This window comes from Hippichthys cyanospilos, chromosome 1, assembly GCF_059441005.1.
Source record: "Hippichthys cyanospilos isolate Australia breed blue-spotted pipefish chromosome 1, RoL_Hcya_1.0, whole genome shotgun sequence".
NCBI lineage: Eukaryota > Metazoa > Chordata > Actinopteri > Syngnathiformes > Syngnathidae > Hippichthys > Hippichthys cyanospilos.
In genome coordinates, this window is record NC_142369.1 from 30,033,764 (window position 1) to 30,055,195 (window position 21,432).

The following is a 21,432-nucleotide window of genomic DNA, read 5'->3' on the forward strand; positions in this document are numbered from 1 at the left end:
CCTAGTGAACGGTAGATTCGTTCACTCCCAAATGGCAGGCCATTGCCTTGTAACTTTTGCCTTAAAGAAGTATCACCTTCACAGCAATTGTCATCATTTTTTGTTACCGTTTAGGCTCAGTACAAGCGTTCGCGGGAGCAGCACACTTGGGAGCTATTGCAAAAGTTCAATATGTGATGAAAAAAAATCCTTGAATTTGTGAATCTGCGTAAGGGAAAAAAAATCCGCGATGCGATGAATCCAAGATAGTGGAACCGCAAAGTAGTGAGGGTTTACTGGAATGCAAAGTTTCAAACATTAAAAAAATCAAAGTTTTGGTGATGTAAGAAATTACATTAAAATATTTCTACATGGATTGTCAGAACATCACTAAACTAGAAGGGTAACTGAGGGAAGCAATTTGAGACTTCGGTGATTCAGGGCTATACAAATAAAATTTGAATGATTGATTTGATTGACTCTAACCCGGTACCCAAAGGCACCAATTATAAATACTTTTCTGGGTGTTTACGGTGATGAATGGTAATTTGTGTAACAAAATTAAAAAAAAAAAAAAAAAAAAAAATCAGTTTTAAACAAATAAGCAAAGGACTGTGGAGTTAAAATTAATAAAGAGGGATGGGATGAAACTGCATACAACTCAAGATTAGAATACCACAAGATTTCAGGGTTCCCAATAAGTTCTCACTGAGGGCCAAATTATGTCAAAGTATACAGCGGAATTATGGTGGAAAACTATAAACCTGTTTCAACGTGTAACTTCGCTGCATAGAGCTGATCATTTCCAAGACAGTTGTCCTACCTGTAGTAGTCCACAAAAGTGGTTTTTGTGCCATCCATCAAAGTGAAGGTGTCTTTGGGTGACTTGTTCCATTCAATGTCATCAATGCGATAAGTCCGGTTGTTGTAGCGGGTGATGATGATGCTACCAACAAGTTCTTTTGCACATTCATCTTGAAATTTCTCTTTGCTGTTTTTGTAGAGGACGTTCCTGTCAGGATGAAAAATAAAAACGTTTTTTTTTTTTGGATGCCAATATGCACTTTTTGTGGAAAAGTCAGCTTAGTCCTTGTCCAAACCAGTTGTCTAACGCAAGACTCCCGAGCCAGATTCGTCATTTTATGTGTTATATGAAGACATATCATGTCACATGATCTTACAAATTGTCTTCACTTTTAAAAACATGGTGATATAAGATATTTCAAGTTCTTTCACTTTGACAGTGGCCTGTGTAAAGTGGCGCTGTTTGTGTATAATAGAAAAGTGGAACTAAGGTGTCTTTGTACTCTCGCATACGAAACAATGGCCGCATTGCAACACATGACCAGTGTATTATGTACAGAAGGAGAAGGAGTCAAACCTGTGACCTCTTAACTGGCCGTGCTAACCAGTCTTCTATCACTCTTCCCAGTTATGTGCCTTGTGATTGAAAACATGTCACAAACATTTATTCAACAGTTCTTGCCGCACCTACAAAATAAGTCTCCACATATTCCAACTCTTGGACAGCTTAATTGTGGCGCTAACAACAATGAATGTAATTGTGCGCATAGGCCATTTTTGTCTGCCAACGTGCTAACGCCTGTTTTTTTCTCAATTATTTTTCCAAATGATGGAGGCTGCGACAGAGGTCTTTAAAGCCCAGACGTAGATAGAATGAACAACTTAAGCAACATATTTAGGGCAGTGACATGTTTGTGCTAATGAATGTTTACAAGTGATGATTTTCTAACATTAAATGTGTCACCAAATCTAAACAAAATATTTCCGCAAAGCGAGAAAGGTCAGCACCCTGTTGACTTTAAAGGCCCTCTTTAAGAGGAGGTTAAAACAGGTTAAAACACCAAAAATATCAGCAGTGGCTTTTTAAGACTTTGACGGGTTTTGGGTCTCCCAGATGCAAAAATTTCAAACGATGATACGAGCTAGAGGAATAGTTGAATAGGCTCGGCCGTTACGCTCCAATATAAATGGTCAAAATGAAAAACTCTGCTCAGACCAGCTCATGTTGCGTAGGCGTCATCACATACATCTACTGTTATATGAAAGAGGTTCTTATACCCAGGTATTGATTTGGCAGGATTCCAAGTCAATGCAGTTTTTTTTTGTGTGGAATTTTTCTATCTTAAGTGGCTCGTAGAAGTATGACGTTGTGACAGGTGATTGCAGCTTCCGACAGAGCCTTGAGATGGTTAATTTTCACCCCCCCCCCCCCCCCCCCCCCTTTTTATTTTAACATTTGGATTTAACAAATTTGGAAACTGATTTCTGCAAACGTTTTCTGCAACTGATTTTACGTTAACTCACATGATATCCAGAACAGAGTCATTTCGCAGAACTTTGTGAGAGACATCAACACACAAGTACAGACCTCCATCTGTTTGTTTGATACATGTTGTATAGCCTGGCCACACCTGCAGTCTACAAAACATTAACACAAAACAAGTTTAACATTTTCAAATAGAACCAGTCTCAGTCAACAGATCAACATGATACTTACCGATGTTTGCCAAGTACTAATGCACTTTCAGGATCATAATGATTTCTACCTATAAGTTTCAATCCAATTATTTTCATAACCCTTGAAAGATAGGAGAGAAAAATATGTTTATTTTTTTAACAAACAACCCCCCCCCCCCCCCCCCCCAAAAAAAAAAGTACCTCCTGAGAACGACATTGTAGAGTGGGATACATAGATCACTGCTGGGATGCAATATCTTTGTCATCCTTATTTGGATTTTGATTTCTTCATTGTCAGTTCTTCTCAAACTCTTGAGAACCACCTCCTGTGCATTCACCAAATATCACTTTATCACTATTCCACAAATTTTGTTTACATAACAACTTCCAAATTAAGGAAGAGTACCAAAAAAGTGACAAATGACTTGACAAAAGTGTCAACTAGCTAAAGCTAAAAACGTTTAAGATCTACAAAGCACTCTGGTGAATATAAAACAGAAAGGGGCGAGGAATATGAACAAGGCTCAAAATAAGCGGTTTCAAATCGTTGTTTGTGCTTTTTGGACTGAACACATGGAATGGCTAAACTGAGAATCAAGCGCCCACTGACTATACCAAGTAATTTGTGATTGACAGTTCATTTGTCTTCAAGAATACCAGGTTTGGATAAAGTAAATCTGTGATCTGTCCAGAACAATTGCCATGGTTCAATCTGTCACATGGTTTGTGGGTTGCACAAACATGCAGTCTTCTTGTGAAGACACCATGTTCAATTGACATTGCAAATTTGCTGTCAGAGGAGGAGGAGTAGTCATGTCAAGCAGAAGAGACGAAACCCACCTGGATCATTAAGATACATGTATGGGAGGATTTCAGCAACTCGGGGTGAAACAGGACCTTGAGTAATGCGGGGACTTAAAAACGTATGCAGGGATTTTTTGCAATTTCAAATTCATATGTTTATATTCATTTGATGCCCAATGACATGCTAAATAAGCTCCAACAACATAACGTGACACCCCACCAACCTGATACACTGGCCAAGTCAAAAATAAACACATCAAATAACACATGAATGTCAATGCAATAGCTTTAGCAGACTTTGATTTTTAAGTTTTCCTTGAACGGTTGTTATGTTCTGATTAGTGACTCGCGTTTTTTCAATCACAAATTATTGTCAACATTGAATAGCTACCGATAAACACACCACCATTAAAGAATCATATTCAATCACTATTAAGGGACACTAAGAACAAATACGCTATCTTTGTATATAACAAGTGTGCGCTAACTGGTAATGAGATGTATGGTGCATTCATATGCAGTTGGGCATTTCAAAATCTGTTAGAAATAAAGGCCATTGATGTAGAAATAGCAGAAATAAGAGAATTTGACCCCAAAATTAAGTGTGCCTCTTATAAACAGGTGCGTCTTATGTTCGGGGAATTATGCAGTGGTGGGTCGTCACGTTCTCTGCTGGCCTAAATGTCAGAGAAATCTCTAAGAGAAGACTAGGACAAGCCTAGCTGCTAAGCAGCAAAAAGAGTTACTCAGACCAGCCAAGATTGACTTTTCTCTGCCATGGCACATGGAAAAAGCTTGGCGAATGAACTCATGCGTTGCCGGCACTAATTCGCCCACTCAAGAATCCCTGCCTGCTTTTTATTCTTTCAGCAAAGCAATGCACATTACAAGACGCAACAAAAGAGCCAGCCGGGCGCCACCGACAGCTGGGACCTTGAGCTCACACTTTCCTGTGTCAACAGCTCTATCTAAGGACAGGGTCGAAATGAACTAGGATTGCATAGATGGATGACAATGCACACTATTCTAGACATGAAATAAGCACATAATGATACCCTAATATATGATTCCCTTCACACTAACGTATCCTGACATTATTATTGTAATTATAACAAAAGTGAATTTAATTTTGTATTTATTTTTCCTATATATATGGATCCCCTGGTTACGGCGTCTCTGGCTTATGGTTTTTCAAGTTACGAAGTGGATTACTAAGTTTTTCATTCAGTTTTTACTGCATTTTTCGCTTTACAACATCAACAGCAATTACAAAATTCAAACTTGATTTCTTATTAGAACTGAAACGCACAAACTCTATAAGCAAGTCATTGAAGTCTTTCTGAGGAAAGAAAGAACAAGGGATTTTGCATTGAAATAAGTGGGAACAGTTGTTTTGGTGGGTCAAGTATTTGATTTTTAAAAAAATTGTATTTATTATTTTATTTTGTAATTTTTAAACGTAATTTTATTTAATTCATATTCAATTAGTGGTAAAAGCCTTAAATTGTATCGAATCATTTTGAATCAAAATCATTTGAATAAATGGTAGACCCCAAAATTGGAATCGAATCACGAAAGACGAAAATTCCCTCCCCTAACACACATACACACACACACGCACACACACTTGATAGCCAGCCTTGATATTGGTCAGTTCATGCGAAATCACCAGGTGGGTTTAGACAGGCCAATGTTTGTTTTAATAGAGAGAATGCCTGAAACTTGGAGTACTTGTTTGATAGTGAATTCTTTAGATTTTTTAATAAATGTTGGATTTTTGGACTACTGTTTGGTTTATTACTTTGAAATTTAATGGTCCAGAATGACTAGAGAAAGACAGACAAAGGAAACAAAATTCCATAGCGCTCTGTCCTACAAATAACACATCTCACACCAAAGGATAAACTTACAAGGCAATCTTATAAGACATAAGATAGTTGGGTGTTTGACGCCCTTGGTTGGCAAGAGACAAAAATGTTTTCTGCTTAAATTCTTTAATACTTACGTCCTTTAGTTGGAGGGGGAGGTAGAGTATACAGCCATCAAAAGCCGTAACTTCTCCTGTGGTCAAACGGTGATCTTTCATCATTGCAAAACGCATTGACATGGATTCCACATTAGGTCTGGAGAAACAGTGGACAACCATTTTTTCAAAATATTTTCACAAGCATGTACATATGCAAATAACAATATGATGAGTAGAGAATAGGCATGAACCGATTACTGTTTGACCGTTTACTGTGGTTTTAAAATGTCATCGCTCTTATCAGTGCTAATACAGTTCGACGCGAGTTATGAGCTCTACTGTTTTGATGGGATGTGAGTTTGTCGCTCAGGTGTTGTAACTGAAGTCAGGTAGCATATACCGCCATTATAGAACAAGTTATAGGTATGAACAATTCATTTTATGTGAAATTTAATAATAAAAAAAAAATAAATCCTAATCGCAAAACCTTTGGTTGAAAAGGTTTTGGAAATCATTTTAGGTTAAAGACTCTAAACCATTACTCAGTTTCCAGATCAACAATTTGAATGTACAGTACCAGATGTTTTACGCTGGCCGAGTGTGCTTTTATCTGCCACAATTGTCACAACTGGAGACTTTTTCATTTTATCATTCTTTGTCTTTCCTTTTCTGCACTTTTTGTTGAACTATCCAGTAGTTCATGTGCAATGAAATATGAATCACAGTTAACGTCTTGATTCTTCAGTTAATTCAAATCACAAGCTCATGCATGAGGTTGATGAGGCTTTTGAATCTATTGAAGGGGACATCATCTGCCATCCATCGAACAATTCCAATGCTCATTTTACCTCAGGAAAGTGTTAGATCCCTGGGACTCACAATTCTAAGAATGGGTCCTCTGTACTTAGTATGGGTCCTGACAGAAATGTATGGAGTCCCCAAAATTGTGCAATAAAAAGGACAAAATTAGGAGCGATAATCTTTGTGTCACGATTTGATTTTGGGGTCGACGATTCAATTCAGAATCAATTTTCGATTGAACATGATTCAATTCAAGCAAAAATGATTCCTGCTTCAATCTAATGATATGCAAATAATTACACAACTTCGGTCTGCTTTGCAAGACAGAATAAAAAAAGGATGTTTCTTTTTTTCCTTTTTCTAAGTTTTGATTAATAAACATTTTCCCCCAAAAATAACATGTGCACAACTACTACTCTTAAAGGAGATGTCATCTACTCTCACCACTATCTCCCACATCATCAGTTTTCTTTATATATCCAGGTTTTGTTTTTCTAGTCCTATGCGAACCCGTCTTGACTGTATTTCAAAAAAGCTCATTTAATAAGCATAATGAAAATACCGTGTTACAACAATATTTCTGCTTTCAGTTTTACTCAGAATCGGACATCGGCCCATGCCTAATAAACAATAAAAGGATAGTCATCCTCAAGTAGACATTGGAAACAATTACGGATGGGACAAGACACAAATCCCAAAAGCCGAACCATCTCACAAGATAGAATCTTGCAAACTTTGTAATATAAAATAATGGCAAATTTTCCAGTTATTTTCTTTTTAATTAAACTGCAGGAAAATTGCCAAGTTATCATGTAAATGTAAACAAACGTACTGTAGATACTGTACTTGCATGCAGCATGTGTTAGCTGCAGTTGGCGTAATATTCTTGCCAATATTACAGCATCCTTTACTTCAAGTGAAAACTAAACTACTCAAGGTGATTTGAAATTAATTGTAATATCATGTATTTCTCTTGTAGGGTTGTAGATATATAGACCGTGTATTATTATTTTTTCTTTTTTTGCTTGGTAAAACTGAAATATAAATTATTAGTCGCAATAGCGGCTCACTCCAGATGAATAGGTACAGTAGAAAAAGTTAAGTTGTCACATGCAGACAACTGCATCCATGTAATTTGGTATACTTGTGCAGTGCAGGGACAGTGGAAGACTTTTATCACAGAAAAAGTGTACCCAAAAGCACAAATATGCTAAAGCTGATGAAGAGTAAAACAAGAAATGGGTCAGTGTTACTTACGTAAATGTCACATGGTACTGATAAACAGCTTCATTCTTGCAGTGAATTGGAATGTAATTTGAGCCGATGGTTATAGCAGAACCTTTTGATCCAGCTTTGTTGAGTGGTGTGCTGACAAAGAAAATGGACCCAAAAAAACAAAACAAAACAAAACAAAACAAAAAAACATGAAATATTAGCGGACATAAATTATGATACCCAACACAGTATATTTTCATTTCATTTCAGGGACGTTTTTCCAATTCGTGCCTAAGTTTTTTATTAATTTTTTACAAGTCCAGCTATATGGATAGCGAACTTTTAAGGTACGCTAATTCTCCTGTCCAGACTTCAGGCATATCAACATGCATAATCTGGAAATCAGTGGGCAACCACTTTAGAGTGTGAGTCTATTGAGTGGGGCCCTAATTTCTTGACAGTGGATTTTTCATTTAAATAATTATGTAATTTCATAAAGCTTTATTTGTTAAATGTCACACTTGATGAAATTATCTTGTGTGGTGGATCCCAAAGTGTGTGGCTGTGCATTTTTGTAATTTAAGATTATAGGAGAATATGTCCCCATGTGGAAGGGCTATGATGCACACGAGAAATGTACAGTAACTAAGCCTGAATTTGGAAGGTATTGCTTGATAAAAAACTATTTCAAAGAGCTCAGTGACATTAGGAATAAAAACAAACAAAAAAATGGATGATAGTTTATTCTTAACTCGTAATACAGTTGAGAGGCAAAAAAAGTAATCTTACCGTTCTGCCTCCATTTTCAAATTTGTCTTTCTTGGAACAACAGCAGAAGTGTGTTGCTCCTTTTGAATGATGGACACAATTTCTAAAAGGAATTACCATAGCAAACTGTTAATGGTTGTTTCATTAATTAGTGCAAAATGATGAAGTGATAGATGGATGATTTATGCCTTAATTTAGGATAACTGGATTTGAGGGAAAGTTGGTCATTTAAAGTTTCATCAACCCTTGAAGGGAAGGAAAAAGATATACAGTATTTTCTGACTACCAGCTTTTTCTCACGCTTCAAACCCCATGGCCTTAAATGTGAAATAGATCATAAATTATTACTGATGAGCTTCACGCCGTCAATGTTCTAATGAAGGTGTCTAATAGTCTTTTAATATTCAGTCATGTTCAGCCATAAACAAAAGCACTTTGTCTTAAATTAAACCATTGTTTGACATTCTACAGACAGTGAGTCATGACATTACAGCATATAAGGGCATCAACCTAGAGTGGACCCCATCAGTAAATGGCGTATTTGCACCATAAAATGTAGGCTACAGCAGCATTCTAGAACTAGTGATTAATGCTCAGCAAACCAGTTTTTTTTTTTTCTTCCTTCCAAACATGAAAACAGGGATACATTTTACAAGACACGTGATTGGCTCCTCACACATCATTGACCAATCAGGGAAGAGTTGTAATTCACTCCTACCAAGAGGTTGTAATCCATTCCTGTCCTTGTTGGTCGCTGCTTATGGTGGGAGCCAATCACGTGTCTTGTAGGAGGGCATGTGAGCTGATTCATTGTGTGGCCAGTCTCGTCCAAGCTGTAGACTACATATATAAGACTAACTGTATTGCCAGCAGCAGTCTTCACCTCACACGCAAGTGAGAACGCACAGCCAGAGGAATGTGGTGAGGACAAAATAGAATGTTTGGAAGATGTTGAAAGTTGTAATAAATTGGAATTTGGAGTGTAAACTCTGCTTCCCCGTTTTCATGTTTAGTTGGCATTGGGCCCCACTCTAGGTTGACGTCCGCCGTTACTGCGGTCCTCCATGTTCCCCGACTATGGTCTAGAGATGAAAACGGGAAGGGATAAGAGTACAGTTACTGTATAACATTTAATATTTAAAGATTTAAGTAAACCTATATTGTATTAATCTTTATCTCGTATTGATAAGTATAAATACTTTCACATTTTAAAAATCTGGTACCCACATATGCATGAACATTTCTGGGGAGGAAAGAGGTCCTATTTCACCTTTTGCAGGGTTTTTTTTTTTTTGGTCTCCATTAACCACGAAAAATGAGGGAACATTGTAAAACACTGCTTAAATTTCTTCAGCTGCCCAGTGATATCGTGTGAGACTGCATTGCCAAAAGAATACGGTGAGGACAAAATAGAGCGCTGTTGTAATAAATTCGACTTTCGAGTATTAACTCTGCTTTCCCTGTTAATAGGTTTGGTCAGCTACGGGCTTTATTCTACGTTGACATGCGAGGCGTGCCACTGGCACGTGCAATTGGCATGTGCGATTACAGTCGTCTGTTTGGCAAGCAGAAAACCGCCACAGCATGTTTCTCTGCAATATAGTTTATAGGGTGGTGTTAGGGGGGTGTTAACCCTCTCCAGGCAGGCGTTGCAAATTTGCAACAATAATATGAGAGTCCCCTAGGTATTCCAAATTAATATTGGGAGTCTGAGACCCCTGTCATAGCACCTGCTGCATTCATTCGCCTGTATCCCACCACTTGCCTAAAGTAATCCGGAATACTTTTGACTTCACCCGAGTGAGGATTAACAAAAAAAAAAAAAAAAAAGAAAAAAAAAGAGTGGTTGCCCCCTTATTAGTGAAAGATTTTGGAGAGTAATCCATTGCTGACTGTGATTAATGCATTCGATGTTGTACACGTGTGTAATTTTTAAACTTTTAGACTTATTACCTGTGTTGGAGAGCTTATAATGATTACCTGCTTTTGGCTCAGATGGAAAAGAATGAGCCTGAACACTTTCCAGAGGAAAGGAGGAAAGAGGTAAAGAGCATTCTCCTCCACGTCCAAGTGCAGGCATTGATGCTCGTCCAAATCCCTCCATCATGCTAATGGAAATATCTTGGCCAAGAAAGCTGTAAGAGTTCAGAGGCCAGGTTAGCCATTAGTAAAATTCATAGGGATAACCAAGACAAAATGATACTAGAAAAAACGGGAATATATTTAGACCTTATAAAATCGGTCACCTATAGTGTCACACACCTGCACTTTACATTTTATAACCATGAAAACAAATGGGGGGACGGGGGACACACGCACACTGCCCTTTTGTGGTCATTTTACATAAATTTGAATTAAGTTTTCAGTTCTGTCATTTTATGGATAATACCTTTGAATGAATTTGTCATATTTGTTGTTTTTTGGTGTTGTGTTTTTTTTGGTGGGAGTTTGTTAATGTTCCTAGTTCTTGTTTCTGTTCCACTCGCGTCTGCCTTTATTGTATGCGTTCTTATTAGTTTGAATTTGTCCACCTGTCTGTTTACCTGCCGTGTCCTCCAATCAGCTTCCCCTGCCTGTGATCTTTGGGCAGTAACTATAGCACCTGCTGTGGATAAGACATGCACACCGGTAAGTGATGTCGCATAAAATGGTCAGTGAAAGAAGGATCAAAATGTTAGCCATGCTAATTAGCTGCATTAACTAAAGCTGAACTGAAGCAGACAATCCAGGAAGTGGACGTGATTGGCTGAGGTGGCCAAAAAGTATGAGTCACATTGAGACGAGGCTTCTGCTGCAGCCTGCAATTGCCCATTAGGGAAGAAAAATTGACCGGTTTTGACAAATTTGGTCGGTTCTTAATAATCAGGAATTTCAAAGTCGCAATTTATTGCGATTAAGGTTATTGACCCATGACTAGTTGGAACTAAAGTTTGACTTGATGTTGAAACGGTATCTTGTACCGCGGCTCAAAGAGGTGAATTAGCCGCTGAAATCCACTGCCTTCCACAGTCAAAAATGGCTTCATATCGAGCACGATGTACCTACCAATATGCTTAATTTTTTTGATAGTCACTTGATGGGTCCAGTGGAGATGCATAAGCATTTCTTATTTGTTTCTTACTTATTTGAAGGTGTTTTTGAAAAGCTGGCTAGTCAATGTGTTACCATCCTTTTTCTCAAGCGGAAAACCAAAATGTTGCTACAAAGATGATTTAAAAGTAATCAGAGCATCGTGTATTTCTTTTTCTCCTTTTCAATTAATTGCAGATTGCAACGAATGTTTAGGCGCATACTGCCACCTACTGTACGGGAGTGTAGCACGCACACCTATCCATCAACCTTGTTACCCTTCCATGCTCTTCTGTCTCAAGAAAATGTACTTTCAGAAAAAGTGAAAAGGAAATGAATCTTGTTGCATGCCAGAATGAAAAATCTTGTGGCATTTAAGCTCATGAGATTTTTGGACTTCTTTGTATGCTTTCCCCTCTTTTATACATATACTGTAATCAAGATTTAAAAAAAAAAAAAAACGTGTTTTGAAGAACCCATTTTACCTGTTTTTTCAAATGCAAAGCCACCATATGCAATGTTATTTGCTTTGATCCTTTGACCCTTTCACAATGTGTCCCCAACAGCTTTTAAAAAAAATTGCAGTGGGTATAGGAAATCATAGCAATAATAGGAAATCATAGCAATGACATGAAATGGCATCATAGCAGGTTTATTACACACTTATCTACAAATTCTAGTGGCATCCACAACAAGCAATGCTGGGCTGACTGTCAACACGGTAGGTTGTGTAGTACAATTTCCTGTGAATCAACAATCTAGTATTGCGGAAATATATTGATCATATGTACTATAAGTAGGTTTTACCATAGATTACACTGGTTACTATGTATTGTAGATGATTGGTAATAATTTTTACTTCTCTGGTACGTTAATATTATTATTATTATAAAATACTGATGGGACAATAAAACTAAGCTAATATATAGAAGTGGGAATTTTTAAAAGTAATCTACAAAGAATCCTTGACTAATAGTAATACATACCATAAGTTTCATTTGCATCTCAGTGAATCCGGTGGGACCATAGTGCAATAGGCAATCATGTCCACGAGGAGGAATTAACATGATTTACAATTATGATATTCAATCGCTAGATGTGGGTTTTCGCTTATAACTGCTTGACCAACTATTGCAGGTGACAGTTTCCATTCAAATGTGTGTAAATTGAATCGGTATCCAACAAGTAAAACAAAGTATTGCTGAGCTTGATTTCACACACACAAAAAAGCCTTGAATTAGGGAATTAAAAAACTTCTATCTTGCATTTCCTGGCCAAGAGCCAATCAGAAAAAGCTTGTAAATTTGTTGTGCAAAAGAGTGACCTTGTTGCGGTGGAAATGCATTTCAGAATGGTCTTATCAGCAATCAATATCTTTATGTAAATCATATTTAAAAAGAAAAAGAAAAAAAATTCAACATAATTTTAAACATCATTTTTAACTTTTGGCTGGCATAAGCCATCTGAGTGAGCTAGCGTATAGTATCCATTTTGGTTAATGAAACCTTGACTCACAAAGGGAGCTCAAAAAGAAAAACTCCCCAGTAAAATCAGATGTGTAACAGCTGTGAAGCAGTTACTTGAACCAACCCAGTTTATTCACTTAACCTCACTCATTGACTATAAAGTGATTGCAGTTTGTACTCTAAAGTCCATCAGCTTGTACGCTAAAGATGCAGCAGTACAGCAGACAAACACACAAGCCCGTTGGCTTACATTTTAGTCAGCAAAAGGGGCGTGGCAGACTGATGGACATCTGAGGGACATTTGACGTAATGTCTATCCCGACAATTACAACGGATGAAAATTACGCTCTGACATTCTTATAGGGGCAATATGTAAGATTTAGACTGTTTTCCTTTAAAAATGATAAAATTATTGTTAAGTTAATGAAAAAAACTTGCAAATAAATGTGCTCCTAACAACCAACAGTATGTTTTAAATATAATCAGAGGTCTAGTTATCATTAAATTATATTACATGGGGTGTGGCACTCCTCTGGATGTCGCCATGTCGGTTATAGCTACGAACAGCAGGATGTGCTGCGTTTATTGTAATTCCCCAAAAGCTCCCACAGGCGCATGCGAAAAATTACACAGTATTCCTTTAATCCTAATCCTTAACAGGGTCATTGTAGGTTCTATCACGGTATCCCAGTATGTTCATGTTTATTGTTTTAATATGCTCAGTATCATCTTCCTCAGGTCGTAAAAGACAAGTTGTGAACAAATGGTAAACAGGTTTAATGCAGGAGATTGACATACTTTCCAGCTGTAAAGTTTTGAGTGACTGAACTGCCTTATTCACAGACTCCAAAACCTCAATGTCTTGCCAATGGGATGCAACTTCAATCTTGGGAACAGAGGTTCGCTCTCTTAGGACATAGAAATGTTGTGCTAGCCTACTCTGACGTGAGTGCAAGGGAAACATGAAGAAGGCGTAAACTACGGAAACCAATGAAGTCAAAGCAAAACACGCTGCAGCAACAGAGAAAAACATGGGACATATTAACCAGGCCTAACACCAAACAATCAATACCGCTGACAACAGCGCAGCCCCCACGCCCCCACTCTGGATAGCTGCTGCATACCCACCACTGAAAATACCTTCCAATTCTGTGTTGTTCCATGAAGGGGCAAAAAAAACAAAACAAAACTCTATAACTTTGTGCACTGTATACTATTCCATCATATGTAGGAGATGCTGTTCTCATCTTGTCATTACCTTCTTCCTCTGCCAATCACTGCTTGTGTGTGGACAATGGAGTGTCGGCTACTGGCTACAGCATGTAAATCCGGACTTGGCTGCTTTAACTGTTCCGTCTGTCCAACTTCGTTTTTTTCTGCAAAAGTAATTGAATTGAAATTTCTGATTAACGTGCTAATGCAGTCCTAAGAAAAAAAAATACAGTATACCTAAACATGGTTTGTAAACAAAAACTGCATCCAAACACATTTTTCCTGTTTCGCTGGTTATTTTAGTGTAGTGCTTCTCAATTATATTTTGCAAAGCCTCCCACATAGAAATATAAATCATTACACATCCGACACACAATGCAGTGACTGTAAATGTGTTACATGTGTGTCAGTTATAGCTATCGACAGTCGGAGGAGTGTGTATTGCTGCATTTACCGTAATGCCCTACGGGCGCATGCGAAAAATTACACACTCCCTTTAATTAACATCATTTTTCTTAGCGAGACTAATGCTGCGTTCGCATCGAACACAATGGAGGCATAAAAGCAGACAGTTTTGTATTGTAGTCAATGTAGTTGGCGCGATGGAGTGACGTGCGGCCCCGGTTAAGAAATTTTATCTTTTGGTGCATGACGCAACAGCCAATCAGCTTCGGGAATGTTCAACGTCTCACACAGGGGCCAGGAATGAATCGAGAATGTTCAACGTCTCACACAGGGGCCAGGAAAGTGCACAGCAAGCTCACTCCCATCGCGCGACAAAAAGTGTCTTCACAAAAGAGATCATCATGACCTGCCGACAAAACGCCTCGCAGAGAGCGTAAACGACGCACTTTGTGGCACGTTCAGTGTGAATGCAGCATAAGATTATGCTGTTTATGCTAAAGCATAAGCAGAAGACTGAGATTTGGGAAAGACTAACATCTCACACAAACTCACATTAAGAGACTGTTTTTAGTCTCATCCTAGTCTAATGCTGCCTACAGATCAAATGTATGGACAGCGAAACAAGTGACACGTTTTAATTGCAGTCAATGTTGACAAAAGCAAGACAAAAACAATATCCCTTCACTAAAACAACAACAAAAATAAAATAAATACGCACCATCTGCTAATGCTCCTCTTCCCCTTGAGGCCACTGAGGGTTGAAAGCCCATTCCTTTGAACATTGACACCAGTGTAGGTCCTTGACCATGTGTCGGGGAATCAACCTATAACAAATTAAAAAAAACAAAAAACAAAACAAACATATTTCTCCATGTATAAGTTGTATTAAGTCAAGGTTTTTTTTTTCCTTGTTCAACCCCCATAGTGGGGGTGGAGCAACTTATATCCACATAACTCAAAACCAGACCAATTTTCTCCACCTATCTGTTTGAATCACAATTTGAATGCGAAATAAGTAATTTGTCATTTACAAGGCTTAGAATGATTGTATATATATATATATATATATATATATATATATATATATATATATATATTATATATATATATATATATATATATATATATAGTGTATATATATTGTGTGTGTGTGTGTATATATATATATATATATATATATATATATATATATATATATATATATATATATATATATATATATATATATATATATATATATTCTTTTGTTTTTGTTTTCCCTAAATTTGACTGGGATGTTACTGTTTCTGAGCCTATATGAAAAGGAAATGATGGCTTGAATTGCCCCTTCAAGACAAAAATATGAGAGCAGCGACATCGCATGCGTAGATGTCGGCGGGTGGGGGGAGAAACACAACGAAGAGCAACCGAACCGCTATGATAAATGATTCAGGAAAGCATTTTTGGAGACCTCCATTTCAAACAAATTAGACGGCTCTAAAGATGACTACCTGTGTAAGAGTAACGAGTATGTTTGAAGAGATCACGAGGAGAAAAAAAAGTGCGTCCGAGATCACCATGTATTGAAATGGGAGGAGCTATTTGGCGAGTCAGATAGTAATGACTTTGAAGGATTTCCGACAAATTCATATTCAGCTGTGACAAAAAAATAAATGCATTGAAACTTAAAATGAATTTATTGCTGCAACATTAGTTTCGATGTGTCTACGTGCGTGCATACATTGCCTCGCACTTGTCTTGCAGCAATAGCTGTAACATTAGTTTTGACATTTGTGTCTACGTGCATGCATACATTGCCTTGCACTTGTCTTGTTTCCACCCCACCCTCTCCTGCATAACCGTAACAGTATGCTATTTGATATATGATCAAGGAAGAAGTAATTTGGAGCCCTTGTTTGATTTCAGAAGCAAAGTGAGCCTGGGTTCAACACAATTTAATTTTCCCATAATGTTTTTTTTTTTTTTTTTTTAATCAGTGCCCTAGACTGCACTCACATTTCAGAATGTGGCAACTGAAATATTATGTAGGTTGCATAAAACAAGTTTGTTTTAAACATTAACACCTATGATGAAGGTTTTCACAAGTGCAAACACTACATAACGAGTCCCATTCAGCCATGGCATCAGATGGCAGCCCTTTAACTGTTCTCTTTGTCCAGGGGTTGGCAGCCCAGAATATTGAAAGAACCTTATTGAACCTGTAAAACCTTTTCAAGCTTTTACCTTTTTCCTGACGAGATATTCTTCTGTCAGAGTTTCCCGAGTGTCCGCGTGAGTCAAGACTGAGCCTCGTGACATGCCTACCAAGGGTTCTGTTGAAGGAAAGTGTATCCCTCTTGCTCGAACAAAGCTTCCATTATCAGCCTGAAGCCCTCCAGCTCGTCCAGCGAAAGGGTCATGAGTTGGTATATTGGTTCCTTGTACTTGTAATATAGCAGGAGTGGAAAACCCTCTGGATCGTCCAACATCAAGCCCTCTACTGCGTCCCCGCCAAGGAATTCCCGCCATTGTAGTGAAGTCAGGTGGCAAGTTTGGAGTAATTTTTTCAGTCGTGTGAACTGCATTGCAAAGGGGAAAAATTCCTGTTAGAATATACAGTAACATTTTATAGGGTAGACACTAATCAGTATTATTTAATGGTGCTGTATTTCTGATCTTGGTCTCAAGACCACGTTTTCAGGGTTATGGTTAGGTTCTCAGGATTGAAGGCATTTTACTTTGAAATCGATTTTAACCGTCACATTCCCACGTTGAGGGGGTCCTGTTTGGGAACCCCAGCATTGCATCTCTAATTGCGGATGATGTGGTTCTGTTGGAGTAGCACAAATACCTGTCGATTAAGATTTACGACCCGCAGACAAGTTCGTTTGAAGTCGAAGTTGAGTAAAATCACTGAAGTTAAATCACTATTGTATTTACATACTATTGTGGCTACTACAGTATTTGTATTAATGTTTGTTTTTTATTTAATGTTTGGCACTTTACATATAATGTATTTTTTTTCATGTTCAACTATGAAAGAGCTCAGCTGCAACTTTTCTTGAAGCAGTATGTGAAAAGGAAGTACATTGGACCCCAAGTTTACGACGTCCCTGGCCTTACCCGTGTCTACTAGGGGCAAGCGCTCATACTTCAATGCTGTCACTTCAATGCTGGTCTGCTATTGGTCAGCGTCATGACTCCCTAAGATACTGGTCTACTATTGGTCAGCGTCACAAAGATGCACGTCTGCTATTGGTTGGTGCATGGGGTCACATAGATGGCAGCCTAAAGACTTGATCTCGTGTGAGAGTGGTTCAATATCGTATTTATTGTGCATTTTAGTGCTTAATTCAAACTTTAATTGGTTTACCATGGGTCGCAAGCTTGCTAGTGATGTTAAAGAGAGAGGTTAGAAGATGGTTTATATGGAAACAAAACTGGAGAAGATCAAGAAAGGCTAGGCTACCCTCACTATGGAATATGGTCATAACAAGGTCATCACATCACTCGAAGGTAAATAAATCCTTTATATTGTATTAATTTATGTTATATAATTGTATACATGTATTATATAAGTAGCACTTACTTTACTATTTTGATACTAATTTTTAATATGTGTATACAATTTGGATATTTTTACTTGAGGTTTTACACACATTAGTTAATCCACTCAGCTGCATCATGTTATTGCGGCAGCATATGGAAAAACCTTAAGATAGTTATTGCAGCCTGCTCAATAAAAAATTAAAAATATAGTAAAAAAAAAATCATTTTGAAGTTGGAAAGATTATATTAGCAATTATTTTTTTATTTTGAAATGTTTGCAAAAATCTCTTCGTAGCTCGCTCTTGTGGAATCAATCTCAGGGGATATTGAGAATTTGTATCTCTAATATTAAGGTCACGGGTAGTCCTTTAAAGCCAAATCATAAAGATGCTTGTACCAGCGAACATCCATAAGCAATAGTTCGTCCACCATAATCATGCAAAATCTGGCCCGCACGGAGGTGTGTAGTTGCCGAAATTACGTAATTTTGATGAGTGGAGCCGAGCTCGGCTCGTGGAAACCTTAAGCATCAACCAAGCTTAACACTTGAAGACAGAACAAAAGTAATACAGATGTAAGATGGATGAAGCAATGTGAAAGACATTGTGCAAGAAACTGACGAAAGTATGGAAATGAATGGCGATAGATTTGGCAAAATTTCTTTTATTAGTCCAAATGTAACAATAAAAAAAGTGTTAATCTTAATCTATTCAAAATTTGACAATAATATGACAGTTAAACCCCATTTGAATGGGAACAAATGACTAGTTCAGTTAATCAATTTGTTGTGGGATGGGCCTCAATGCCACCGCTATAACTAACTGGCGCTCATACGCATGCGCAGTGATTCTTTTCACTCGATTAGCCTCGATAAAATTCTTAGCTTTAACACTGAGACCCACCCTAAAGTGGTGATGGAATTGGACAAATACAATAATAGGCCGACGAACACGAAATCTCTTCTTTGAAACAATGCAACATGTCCGTCGTTATCGTCGCCATATTTAATATGCGCTTTTTTTTCTACAAAAAAACATCAACTATAAATGCTAATATTACAATTTCTTACCGACGTCATAACTTTGTTAAGTACATGAATATACTTTCGTAACAAATTTCTCATAAATTGACGAGAAAACACTATAGCCGGCTTTCTGCGTATTTAGCGACTAGCTTGTGGCGACACGAGGCCGCAGATGATGACTCGGCAGCAATTAACAAAGACTGTGTGTGCACTAAGATAAGTAACTGTTTAAAAAATAAATCAGTAGGTCAGTGAAGGTAAAACACTAATCCAACAACGTATTGTAGAGATTAAAACTCACAGTTCGTTGATAAACGCTTAGGTTTCAGGGACAAACTACTTAATTGTCTACTTCGAATGCGAAGTACAGTACTCTACAGACTTGTACCTGCCCCTTAACGCTATTGGACAAGCAAATATCTTAAAGTTTATGCCATTGGTCTACGCTAGCTGCCATTCATGCACCGCTAAAATCAAGTTGGTCATATAATTTTGGAAAGATTTTCCGCTCTCCTACTAAATTGTCCTCCGATACAAACGAGCAATAATTACTACAATAAACAATAGTGCTTTTCATCGCACCAATCCCCTAAAAATTGAATTACAGCATACATTCATTTTAATCAACTCCAATCCAAAGCGATACTTGTTGCGATAAGAGGCTTCTGCACAGCTGTGCGTCACATTTCAAAATAATCTTAAGAACATTTATTAATATGTAACCAACAGCAATAACTCCTAAATTTACCCCCCCTCCTCCAACACACACACACACACACACACACACACACACACACACACACACACACACACACACACACACACACACACACACACACACACACACACACACACGTATTCGGAATCAAATGGAAAATTAAGCATATTGAACACAGTGATCTTTTAAAATATGACGACATTGTTTAGTATAATATAATTATGTTACCGCTGCTGGTGGTGTTTTTTTATTCTTAATGGAATGAATACTACTAAGGTGGTAAATCCTATTTCAAATGGGCCAAACATTTTAATCATACGTATTGAACGGGGATGTGATGTCATCTAGTGTTAGATAGAAGTAACTGCAACCTCTATGCATCCGCAGATGAACCAAGCAACCCATTCAGCTTTTGGTGCATGTACACGATGATCTACAGTATTTTGTATCATGTAATCACGCACATACACATAACACCTTGAATACTAAAAAATATAAACAGTTTATTTTATGACCACGTACACTATATGGACTGTGGAAGATCGGAACGAATTGTTTTGTAACAACACAACTGCTGAAATGAACTGTTCCATTTGTTTCAAAAACTGTTTAATTTGAAGTGGAGTAAAATCACCAAATGCCTTGGCTAAGTATGCTGTCTCAGTATTCTATTTATTTTTATTTATCGTATTTGGCGATCCTCTAAAGCACTGAAAAAGACACTGGCTTCATTACGGTTGCTTTGTTTAAGCAGTATGGATTTCCCTCACAGTCTTTTCACCCAAGAGGTCTGTCCACCTCATCTTCCCTGACATGTACAGATTAGTAATAGCCTTAGTGTAAATGGACCAAATTTTCTTGACAGCAGGAGGTCTGAGAGAAAGAGGCATTTATCTGATGTGACAGTCATTACAGACTTGCCTGTCAGAATGCACAGTAGATAATTAGGAGTCAGCAGCTGAGTTTATCCTGACCCCACATCTTCCGTTGAGGAATAGGAATGACAGGCAGGATTGTGGATCACAACACATCTGTTTCTGCTTGGGCGATGCAACCAGCCACACTACCCCCACAAGCTTTTTTATCCATCCATCCATCCATCCATCCATCCATCCATCCATCCATCCATCCATCCATCCATCCAGTTTGGCGTCTATTTAAAGTCCCTGTTCGTGTCTAGCCAGTTGTTGGGTCATTGTTTGTTCTTGCCATGCTGCAGATTTCCTCGATGACATTCCTCCTCGTGCCTCGTATTTCCCTGTCTCCCGGTCATTGTCCCCCATGAGATTGTTTTTGCTTCTCAGTCTTTTGCTACTTTGTCCAGTTTTTGCCATTGTTGTTCCTGCCTTATTTTTACTATTAAACCATTTACATTTGAGCCAATCCGCTCCGCTCTCCTGCAATTTTGAGTCCACCTTCCCATACCTCTGCACGCCGTCATGCCCGATCATGACATTCGAGGGTGGACAAGTCCTGGCTGCCGTTTATACCTACACACTAAACCAGGGGTGGGCAACTCCAGGCCTCGGGGGCCGGTGTCCTGCATGTTTTCCTGTTTTCTCTCTCAAACACACCTGAATAAAATGATTAGGATTATTCTCAAGCTCCAGCAGAGCTTGTTGATGAGCTAATGGTTTAAATCAGGTGTGTTAGGAGAGAAAACTGGAAAACATGCAGGACACCGGCCCTCGAGGGCTGGAGTTGCCCACCCCTGCACTAAACAGAGGCTCAGTGTATCCACCCTTTTTGGAGTCTTCGGAGGGTTTGCTCTCGAGGGTGTGGAGAGTGTTCCCTGTGGGACACTCTCTGGTTCTGCTGGGGGAATTCAATGCTCTTGTGGACAATGACACTAAGACCTGGAGTGGATTCATTGGTATCTGTTGGACTTGGACTTTTGATATTCCATTCTATGTAAGTCTATTCAGGGGTGCTGGAGAGGAGGGTCCTTCAATAAGTCAAACCTCAGATTCAGGAGGAGCTATGTAGTTTTCGTCTA

General features: G+C 38.1%; 1 protein-coding gene across 4 annotated transcripts in view; it reads right to left on the reverse strand.

Annotated features, from left to right (window-relative positions):
• piwil2 (piwi-like RNA-mediated gene silencing 2) overlaps positions 1–19,118 on the reverse strand; it is a 38,518-nt gene extending 19,400 nt beyond the window's left edge. For 3 of the 4 annotated variants that reach the window (XM_088417536.1, XM_088417689.1, XM_088417773.1), the window contains exons 1-12: positions 19,020–19,118; positions 16,390–16,724; positions 14,885–14,990; positions 13,808–13,925; positions 9,995–10,149; positions 8,036–8,117; positions 7,289–7,399; positions 5,270–5,387; positions 2,662–2,786; positions 2,501–2,581; positions 2,308–2,421; positions 803–991 (exon numbers count right to left, since the gene is read on the reverse strand). In XM_088417536.1, coding sequence (XP_088273662.1) covers positions 803–991; positions 2,308–2,421; positions 2,501–2,581; positions 2,662–2,786; positions 5,270–5,387; positions 7,289–7,399; positions 8,036–8,117; positions 9,995–10,149; positions 13,808–13,925; positions 14,885–14,990; positions 16,390–16,674 — 1,484 coding nt within the window. In that variant the 5' untranslated portion in view covers positions 16,675–16,724; positions 19,020–19,118. The remainder of the gene's footprint in view (positions 1–802; positions 992–2,307; positions 2,422–2,500; positions 2,582–2,661; positions 2,787–5,269; positions 5,388–7,288; positions 7,400–8,035; positions 8,118–9,994; positions 10,150–13,807; positions 13,926–14,884; positions 14,991–16,389; positions 16,725–19,019) is intronic. The other variant, XM_088417608.1, reaches the window with a different exon arrangement.
• Positions 19,119–21,432: the final 2,314 nt, after the last annotated feature.